At 48.9% G+C, this 10669-nt stretch overlaps 2 protein-coding genes across 2 annotated transcripts in view; one reads left to right on the top strand and one right to left on the bottom strand.

Moving 5' to 3' along the window:
- Positions 1-2678, top strand: part of MEST — a gene marked incomplete at its 5' end in the record, with an annotated part of 7425 nt that extends 4747 nt beyond the window's left edge. The window contains 3 exons of the mRNA XM_010156297.1: positions 1411-1487; positions 2061-2124; positions 2561-2678. Of these exons, the coding sequence (XP_010154599.1) occupies positions 1411-1487; positions 2061-2124; positions 2561-2678 (259 nt within the window). The remainder of the gene's footprint in view (positions 1-1410; positions 1488-2060; positions 2125-2560) is intronic.
- Positions 2679-3905: 1227 nt separating this feature from the next.
- Positions 3906-10327, bottom strand: LOC104513068 (coatomer subunit gamma-2-like; the record flags this gene model as incomplete). The annotated part of the gene is made up of 9 exons (XM_010156296.1): positions 3906-4417; positions 5249-5347; positions 5744-5882; positions 6610-6707; positions 7669-7840; positions 8207-8346; positions 8465-8527; positions 9229-9354; positions 10224-10327. Coding segments are annotated over 9 exons (1072 nt in total), but the record flags the coding sequence as incomplete, so codon positions are not given.
- Positions 10328-10669: the final 342 nt, after the last annotated feature.

Here is a 10669-nt window from a genome sequence, read left to right as displayed (position 1 = left end):
CTGCCGGCGAGCCGAGCGCGGGAGCACTCGGGCGGCGCTGAGTGCGTTGGCTTTTAGCAGGCTGATTTCCCATCTGGTTTGGAGCATCTGAGTGCAAACCCACTCTGCTCTGCCACCCCAGCGAGGCAGCCTGGAGTTTGCTGAGGGGTAACTGACCTTGGGGTGCTCTTTTGCAGCTGACAGCAGCCTGCTGTCACTTACTGCACCACCTGGAACAGGGATTATGATGATTTACCCCCTTTTACAACCCCAGCGGCCTTTGACGGGGAGCAAAGGACCCAAACTTGCTGGGATGGATTCAGACTCCGTCTTCTACCGTCCCCAGACAATGGGCTGTTTCCCTCTTCCTAAATGAACTTGGGTCAACCCTCAGCAGGACTCTGAACTGGACTCTGCACTTGGGGCACAGAGCTGGCAGGGGTGAGACCCAGAGTCAGCGTCCCAATCTCATTGTGCTGGGGCAATCCCAGCACAAGGATAGTCTGGGAGGAGAATGGATGGGGAACAGCCCTGAGGGGAAGGACTTGGGGGGCTGGGGGCAAGGAGCTGGCCATGAGCCGGCCGTGTGTGCTGGCAGCCCAGAAAGCCAACCCCATCCTGGGCTGGATCCAGAGCAGCGTGGCCAGGGGGGCGAGGGAGGGGATTCTGCCCCTCTGCTCCGCTCTGGGGAGACCCCCCTGCAGTTCTGCTCCAGCTCTGGGCCCCAACAGCAGGAGGACACGGAGCTGTTGGAGCGAGCCCAGAGGAGGCCCCGGAGATGCGCCGAGGGCTGGAGCCCCTCTGCCCTGGGGACAGGCTGGGGGAGTTGGGGGGGGTCAGCCTGGAGAAGGGAAGCTCCGGGGAGACCTCAGAGCCCCTTCCAGTGCCTGGGGGGCTACAAGGAAGCTGGGGGGGATTTTCCCAAGGGCAGGGAGTGACAGGACAAGGGGTAACGGGGTTTAAATTGAAAGCAGGGAGGTTTAGATTAGATATCAGGAAGGAGTTCTTCCTGCAGAGGGTGGGAGCACTGGGACAGATTGCCCAGAGAAGCTGTGGATGCTCCATCCCTGGGAGTGTCCAAGGCCAGGCTGGATGAGGCTTGGAGCACCCTGGGCTATGGAAGGTGTCCCTGCCCATGGCAGGGGGGGGGGCTGGCTGGGCTTTAAAGTCCCTTCCAACCCAAACCATTCTGTGATTCTGTGATTCATTTGCTGTCTAACTAATTAAGAAAGAACCCCACAGCTTAGGCAGCTCGCTCAGCTCAGGGAGGGTGAGCAGATCGATTTTGTGTCACTGCTGCCCCACGGAGGTGGGCTGTGGGAGACGCAGATTCCACCCTGGTCTCGCACAGGCGTACATTGCCCTAAGAGCAATTTCCAGGCTGTGCAGGCCCCGGAGGCACCGTCCACTGCGTAACAGGTTTCTCTTCAGTATTTTGCAGTACATAAACCAGAGAAAGAAGCACAGAGACCGCTGGGTTGGGGCTTTGATGTCCACCTCCGTTCCACGTGAGTAGGAATCCCTTTTCTTTGGTTTACTGGCCGGGATGTTGGGAATCGCCCTCCTCCCTCACCTGCAGGCACTGGAGTGTGGCGCTGGCTCCTTCCACTAATCGCTGGAGCCTCTCGTTATTCTGATGAGGATGAAGCGGCTCAAATTTGGTTTGTGTAAGGGGTAGCAAAGTCCCCTGCTCCAGTTTAAGGCTCGGTTCCAGCGCAGAGCCGTGAGCTTGTTAAGGTAAAAGAGTTTGTTCCACTGAGCAGAAGAAACTTTTCCTTTAGAGGCTGGTTCAGAGCCTCAGGTTTCTCCAGCTGCTCCCCCCGGGGAAGCAGAGGAGCTTTCCAAGCTCAAGAGAAGTTGTGAGCACTCAAGGAAAGGCATGGTGGTTGCAGGAGGAGGGTTGGAGGCTGAACTTGACCGCAGGGCAGAGAAGCAAGAGCCACATCAGCAGTCGGGTTTGCAGTCCTGTGCTGAAAGCTTCCCGAGCTCCATGTGAGGGGACACGGACGCAACAGGTCTCCTCCGCTCAGTTTAGGGGCATCCTTGGGTATACAAGCTCTGTCCGTGCTTCTCTCTTGCAGTGCATCTCATCTACGGGCCCCTGGACCCCGTGAATCCGCACCCAGAGTTTCTTCAGCTTTACAAGTAAGACAATAGCCACCGCAAAGCGGGAATACGCAGCTGGGGTTTCATTTCAAGGGACTTTTCCTTCAGTTCCCTTTTCACGGAGGTTGGTTTTTAATTCCCACCTGTACAGCCAGGTAATTCAGTCGGAGCCTTCTGCAGTTGGGAAATCACTTCCGCATTTTAGGCATCAAAAGCCACAATTCTCAGTCAAATCAGTCGTGCGTTTTAAAACCACATCAGACAGAGGGAAGATTTATTGACTGAGGTAGTCTTCTCCAAGCTAACCCCGCACTTGGATGAGAGTCAACCCTAGGTGCTACAGGCGTTTTTGTCCCAAATCCATGTTTCAGGCAGAATCCCAACTGTGCAGGAGGGTACTCTCCTCCTCACCGGTAGCATCAGGCTGAGCCCGCTGCAGTTCCTGTGCTTACACCTTGCTGCGTTCTTCCAACAGGAAGGTGCTTCCCACGTCCACGGTGTCGGTGCTGGACGACCACATTAGCCACTATCCCCAGCTGGAGGATCCGACAGGCTTCCTGAATGCGCATCTCAACTTCATCAACTCCTTCTGAGCTGCTGCAGCTCAGTTCTCGCTCTCTGTTTGAGTCAGGGCAGGAAGACATCTCGATTTTATCTCCAGCTCCAACACTTTGCACTAATACCCTAACCTTTGGCTGCCAAACTGCTGCGTTTATGCAGTTAAATCCTTTGAGCACTGGAAAAAGATTAACCTGCAGGGAGGCGTGGACAAAACTCTTGGCCTCAGTGGGGTTACAGGGTGCTGACAGCTCTCTCAGCCCTGCACTCACCTTGCTCTTTGAGCGGCCTGTCCCTGAATTTAGAGCCAGGAGGCAAAGGGAGAACAGGGGCACCTGAGGTGAAGCAGAGGCTGGTGGGAGTTGTGCGCACGCAGTTTAAATATCACCCTCTGCTACGTGTTTTACTATTTGGCCAGCTTGTCAGGACTGAAGAATTTGAAACTGAATTCGCCTGCACTAAATACAGCAGGAGAGCTGGATCTGTAATCTCCCAGTGATGCTCTGCACCCATCAAAGGGCATTTAAGCACTGTAATTATGCCTTTGGAAATCTCATTTTAATGGTCAGTTACTCAAAGGCAAGCTCTAAACCTCAATTTTTTACCACATCCCTTGTTTCTCTGATGTGCAGTTCAACAAGCAGAGCTCACTGATGCCTGACAGCCCTGGGACTGTCTCCGGAGCTCGGCCGCAGCCTGGCTGTAGGACACAGTTCTACCAGGGCAGGCTCGTACCTGTTTCAGCAGAGCAAACTGCGTACGCAATACCGGCACTAGCGAAAGCCAAGGTGTTCCAAGCAATAGCGACGCGAGACCAGTGTTTCAATTAGCATCACGACAATACCCCTTCCTTCCTCACCCTGACTTGCTAACTACAGAAACAACAGTTCATCAGCAGAGAGGTGCAGAACTTCCCTCCCAAGGAAGGCACCACAAGGTCCCTCCTTTCCCCTCTCTTCACAACTTTTGATACAGGATGTTTTGTATCTTTGAGCCCAGGAAAAGGCTGCGTTATTTGGTATTATCTGACCTAAGACTCAGAGAACTGAACATGCTTTGAAAGGTCAGGATTGATCTCTCTCTCTGTACATTGATTTTTCTGTGTGGAACAGAGGAGACAATCACCATGAAATTGTAAATTTAGAGGTGTGTGTGGTTTTTAAGTGCTTATGTTTGAAATTGAACCACATCCCTTTAGGAAGAAGGGGCTTCTGAGTAAACAGCCATTATGGGCTACTTTTTCTGTACTGAAGTGGATAGAATTAGAAGAAGAAATGTCTATTTTATTAACAGTAATTTGTATGAATTCCACCACTTGGACCAGTGTTTATTTTCTGTTAATAAAAAGCAGCTTTGACAAAAGTCCGATTCCGTTTTCTTACCACCCGCATCTTTTCTCTTCCCCGCCCTACTGCGAGCGGCCAGAGATGCAATAAGTTAGAAGGGAATGCGTAAGTGACAACGAGGGAAGGGACACGGGAAAGGCTCAGTACCAGCCAGCCACTACTGCCACATCATACAAAATATTTACCAAATTGAGGAGTAAAAACTACATGCAGGAGGACGGACAGGCTGCTTGACATTCGGTAAATACCCAAGCGGTGCTGGCAGAGGTTTCCACCACCGTCGGTGTGTAGCAAGACTCAGCCTACAGAAGCCAGGATGACATCGACGGGTGTCTCCTCCTTGCTCCTAACTGTCACCTGCATGGTCACGCCATCTCCCAGCGCAAGCCTGGACCTTACCAGCACATCGCAGCCGCCTCTGTACACGCCTAGGGACAAAGCAATGTTCGAGAGGTTACAAGAGAGGCTCGGTGACCCTGTCCTAACCCAGGAGCCAACCACCTGCTGAGCGCAAGACAGATTCAGTCTATGGGCAGCTGCAGAGAGGGAGGGAAATGACAAAAAAATGCCAAAACCCAAAAAAACCCTAAGCTCTTAGGTCAAGACTGAAGATAACAGATTCTGTCCTAATTAAACAGGAAGTGCTGCTAGAGGACTGGCTGATTTAAATAGGTAGAAACCAGAAAGTGGGTAGCTGAAACTCACTTCCAGTTTGAGAGAAGGCAACAGGTATCATATTGTGCCTGGAAAAGGGAAGGGTCCAGGGTGACCTTACAGCACAGTTTGAGAGAAGGCAACAGGTATCGTATTGTGCCTGGAGAAGGGAAGGGTTGGTCTTTCCAGTGCTTGGGGCACTACAAGAAAACTGGGGGGACTTTTTAGCAGGGTAGGGAGTGACAGGACAAGGGGGAACAGGTTTAAATGGAAAGAGGGAGATTGAGATGGGACATCAGGAAGGAATTCTTCCTGGAAAGGGTAGGGAGGCACTGGGACAGGTTCCCAGAGAAGCTGTGGATGCCCCATCCCAGGAAGTGTCCAAGGCCAGGCTGGATGAGGCTTGGAGCACCCTGGGCTATGGAAGGTGTCCCTGTGCATGGCAGGGGGGTTGGAACTCTATGATCTTTAAGGTCCCTTCCAACCCAAACCATTCTGTGATTCTGTAAGAGCAGAATCTCCTAACCCATTTCCCTTCATTTAGTTAACAAAAAGAAATATCCGTAGGCACATGGAAACATCGAGTCAATAGTAGGAATACTTACCAGCTAAGTAGAGCGTGTGAGAATTTTTGTTCTCTGGCACTTTATCTGACCTCTCACAGGGCTGCATGCCCAAGAACTTGATGATGTTATTGACAGCTTCTGCATTCAGAGATTGAAGAAGAAAATTACACCTCCAGGCTGGTGCCCAGCTTTCTGCGAGAACTAGTTTTTGTCTCTAAGCAGCCATGTGACTTAACCATTTCTATCCATTATCTTAGCTGCAGCCCCATCAACACATCTACCGCGTGACATCCTTCCTGTCACCCTAACAGGCCAGGAATGCACCCCTCCCTTCAACCCACCTCAAGCAAGACAGCACTGCCACACTTCCACTCGCTATAATCCCACCGTTGCAACACAAAGCCTTGTTGCTGGGACATGATGTCACGTTGGAAGGCACCAAACTCTGCCCCTACCACACTAGGTGTACCCCCAGCATGGCAGATTTAGGGATTACTATGTGGGTCACCAATAGATGAGGAAAGATCATCTCACCGTCAAGGGTTTTAATGGAACTAAGCGCAAAGGTTTCTTCTTTCTCAAAGTCCTCTCCCACTTCTTCCCATGCAGCTGCGAAGTTAGGCTTTAAAACCTTCTGGATGTGATCGGACACGGTCACCTCCAAATCTTCTAACTGACAGAAAAGCAAGGGAGATTTTCAGCTGGCAGTTACAGAAACAATCCTCATCTTAGAAAGGGAAAGAAAGACAAAGAGAGGCAGCAGCATTTTGCCAAGACACTCTGGGCACTCCTGGCTCTAATTTCAGGAGGAGTGCGTAATAACAGTGATCCCTTATGGCAATCATCTGTACAGCTTGAAAACATCTACACAAAACCATCTGTGAGACTAAAGGAGAGCAGAAAATGGGGCAATTGCTTTGTGTGTCAAAGTTCAAAGATGCTCTTACTGGGTATCCGAGGAGAGAGACTTTCTCAGACTCCAGAAGGAGCTTTTACCTCCTCCAAGCCCAAAAGACAAGCACTTTCCCGAGACGCAACTTGTATTTCAGTCACGGACAACATGAATTCAATAAACAGATGCGCAAATGCTTGGGTTGGAGAGAAAGAATGGGCCACAGTTCTGAAAACAGATAGTGGAAGTTATTCCTTCCTTCCTGTCTGTCCCCACAAATCCTATCTCCATAGGGCACTAAAGCTAAACTAACCCTCAGGAGAAGCAAGGTGTTGGGGGAGGATCTAAAGTTACACGCTACAGTATTTTGGAAATGGTGTTTCAGGCAGGCCTGCCATTCCCTCCTACCGGCTTCAGATCTGAAAGGAAACCGCCAACCCAATGGTCGTGTGTATTCAGAATCAGTGACGTGGAAAACAAAACCAAACCGCAGCAGTCCTGAACGTACCACATACTCATCGTCATAGCCATCTTCTTCTGGCACTCCTGTGTTGGGGTCACAGTCTCGAACAGTGAACTTCATCGTGCAACTGAAAGTACAAGCAACTGCGGAGGAGAGAAAAAGCCCGTAGAGGTTAGTGGTGCAGGCTTTTTTCTGCTTGAGCCCTCACTTCCCAGTCAGGGACTGGAAAACATGTGCATTAACTTTGTCCAGAAGGTATGACATAGTTGTAGTTAGAGCACTATTTCAACTTCACAGAAAATCTCCCCTCCCCGACTCTTAAGATGAAAACCAAAAGAGGGTCTCAGCGGACAAATTTGCCAGGGTCACAGTGTAACACGGCCTGCTGACTCGCCGAGTGCTGTGGTGTGATCCACCCACCATCAGTTTCCAGAGAAAGTCTGCACAGGTTTCTGACCGGTGGATTATGATCCAAAACCACAGCCCAAGGGATTCAGACTAGTTCTGCTCTTCTCTGGAATTAAAGCAGTACCAAAGAAATCCACCCTGTTGACATGCTGAGTCATGTTAAACCAACTGCAAGTGCAATGGAATTTAAGTGTGAATAATAAAAGCAAGAAAGGGAAGGTTTATGCCCAAGAAAATCCATCATTCCTAAATTTCATAGTTGTTTCTAATTCTCTTTAGAGAGGAAAAATTGCATTAGCCAGATAGGTGGAGATCCAAACTACCAAACCCTTTTATTTTCCTTTTACTGATTCTGTTCCTGACTACTCCCAGCAAACATCCAGATTTTTACAGGCCCTCCTCTCATTGACTCAAGATAATAAATTCATTTTCCTGTATTACCCGCACACTCTCCAGTCGTCTTAAACTTCCCGTTTCTAATCATCCAATACCACTGATTAGTTAAAAAGCATGCACACTGATCTGTAAAAAGTGTGTATGCAAACACACAGGTTCTACATAAAACCCAGCACGTGTGACACAAAGAAACAGTACTAGAATCTCAGTAGGCACTTGCCAAATCCCACATTCTAAACATTCTGTTGTCTGTTCTCTAAAAACTTGAGGGATTTATCACTACTCCCTCCCACAGGGTACCTGCCGTGGGGTCATCCTGGGGAACCTGGACAAGAGTGTAACACATGCCCGGCTGGTTGTAAGCCAGGCTGGGTGCCGGGATGCAACAGATCACGTCGTAAGCGTCCGACGGCTCCATCTGCACGGTGACTCTCTCCAGCAGCTGATCATTTAATGTGTTTGTGCAATCAAACTGCAGAAGAATAAATTGGAAAAGGATTGGAACATAGAAGAAGCATTTCTAATCAAGAGTTTCTCCCCACATCAGCTACAATACTCCACAGCACACAGCAGGCATCCCAGAGCTTTGATCAAGTCTGCCGTTCACAGCTTTTCTCTCCAATTTACTAGAATTCTTTAACAGACGGGATCATAACCCCCAACCTTTTTGGATTGTTGAAGCAAGCAGCACACACCCTCTTAATTCTACCTTCCAACTCCCTTAAGAGAGCAGCTGTCCTCTCCAAGGCACAGCCACTACACTGTCTACGCTACGCCCAGGCATCAATAAGCTCCAGCTCCTATTGCACCATGGCAAAAGCACCCAGACTTCTCTGACCTGGAAAACGATGTGGTTTGTGAACACGTGTTTAATACAGCGCACAAAATACTCGGTTTCTGCTTCTGTGAGCTGCACTGGTTCCGAAGATTTGAATAACGGACCCAAGGTCTTAAACTCTGGAACAGCTGCCAGTTGATCTGCACAGAAAGGAAAAGGACAGGCACTTAGTGACAGGCCCGTGCCCCGCTCCCGCGTGACCTGTGGCAATCCTCCCAACACTTCAAGTGCTGGAGACCCACTGATCTTCTCTCACACCTTGAAATATATCCTGACGCGAAGGAGCGACTTTCTCGGGCTTGCTGGTCACTAGGGCAATCTCTGTGAGGAAAAAAGCAAAGACATTGTGCTGTCAGCTACACCGTGCAGGAGCTTTAAATGCCATTCTATCGCCACTAAAAATTCCTTAGCCTGTAGTGTTTCCCACATTCTGCTGCAAACCATTTCCCACCTCACACACACCCCGAGACCTCTTTTCTGTGGGGTAATACTGGATTCTAAGGAGAGAAGAGGAAGGATGTTTGAGTAATGATGAAGAAACCAAACTTTAGTCCACAACAGCCAGCAGAAAAAAAGCTGGAAAGAAGGGAGAGAAAAGAAAAAACAAACCCCAAACATTTTCTTAAAAAGCTGCGCTGTCAAAATGCAACAACTGTGCACAAACATGGAAGAAAGCCAGGGAGGTGAGTAAGCCATGCTGGAATGCACTTTTTTCAAGTATCTATGAACGAATAAATCCTGACAATGGACAAACTCCTCCCCAATAACAAGATTAACAGAACGAGTAACGACACTCTTGCCAACCCGTATTCCTTCGGAAGAGGCACTGTATGCCTTTATCCACGAAGAGCAGGCGGGCTTGGTTCTGCACACCGCAAGCTGAATGGCATCCAGCTGAGCCGCCTCCAGGCCTGGCCTGACCCTACTGGAGCAGCAGCCGTTTACACATGTCAAGTATCCTGCCGCGCCCGGAATGCTTACAGCCTTGCCTATACCCGATTTCAATGAAGCCCGAGCGTTACCTGCTTTCTGTTCAAAGATGGGTGCGGTTGCCAGTGGAACGGTTTTCATATCAAAAGGTTTGTCAGAAGGTTCCAGTGTGTACTGGTGTAGGGCTTTCTCCATCCCGGGAACAGAGACGGTCAACCCTGCGAAGTAGAAGCACAGCTTCAGTTTTAATAGTGCCTGTAGGCTCTGACAGTTCCTGCTATGACACAGGGTTCACAAATGAACAGTGTGGATTCTGGATTGCCCACTGCATCAAAAGCAGCGAGATGCCAGTCTGAGAAACACTTATCTGTGCCTCAGTTACCTCCCTCGTGAGATACAAACAAGAAGATTATTTACAGAGCTCTTCTCTGTGGTCTGCCTGTTGGCTCAGGCCGCAGAGAAAAAACACTCCTGCAAGGAATCTAGAGTTTGCAGCTGGATAGATACAGTTTGGACTCTGACTCTTTAAAACATGGCAAAAGCACTTTCAGTAATTACAAAACACATGCCAAGGACGTCATGACAGTAGACAAAGTAAGAAAAATGCTCTGAACGTGACACAGAAGTTGCCATTCCACAGGGTTCTGCAGTCTAAACAGTTCTCTCAAGAAGTCGTCTTGCAATATGTTAAGTCATCTTAAATATGTTAAATATTCCACTGGCATGAACTTTCAACTACAGACCATAAAACATTTTTATAACCAACCCTGGCGACAAGATGTGTCATTCTCATTTTGTAATGGAGATGGAACAAAGGTTAAGAAAACTGTCCCAAGAGAAGGAACAGGCAATGACTAAAAAAAGCCCATTTCCTAGACAATCCTTCCCATATGTTGCTAAATCTGCTGTTCTCAGCATAAGTACTTCCCGAGAAAGCGCTAAAGACAGCACCCTGTGTTTTTTTCTGGCTCTTCAAGGTATTCTGACCCAAATTACATTACAGCAAACTGTTCTTAGAGCAACAAAGCCCACCCATAGTACGGAACGTGAAATAACAGCTCAGGTTTCTTCCCTTACTATCACTGACCGTTAAAGATATAGGCAGCATTCAGTGCTATCTGTCTCTGCTGCAGCACATTCAAGTAGAACGTTGCTCTGTCCCGAACTTCATCGTCACTGTCCATCATGCACCTGTTTTGGGAAACAAAAGGACACGAGTCAGCCAGCTCGGGATATCATGAGCCGAGCTAAAGATGGCACTGACCAGATTTGGACTCAATAATGCAAAGACTCTGAACTCTCTCAGTAGACGTGCAAATCATGGGAAAACAAACAAGGGTTCAGAGTAGGTGAAGTTCATACCTAAGTGTTACATCAGAAAACGAAGATTAAGGAGATGTGTATGTACATAGTTAACAGCACGCACCGATTACAAAATATACTCCTGCATTTTAATATCTTTGTCAGTGAAACAGATGACGGGACGGAATGATGATTGTTGACAGCAATTTGCTGACAACACCAAGTTGTGTG

Source organism: Eurypyga helias, unplaced genomic scaffold (assembly GCF_000690775.1).
Source record: "Eurypyga helias isolate BGI_N326 unplaced genomic scaffold, ASM69077v1 scaffold28257, whole genome shotgun sequence".
Classification (NCBI taxonomy): domain Eukaryota; kingdom Metazoa; phylum Chordata; class Aves; order Eurypygiformes; family Eurypygidae; genus Eurypyga; species Eurypyga helias.
The sequence above is the reverse complement of the archived record's forward strand: the minus strand, read 5'-3'. Positions and strand labels throughout refer to the sequence as shown.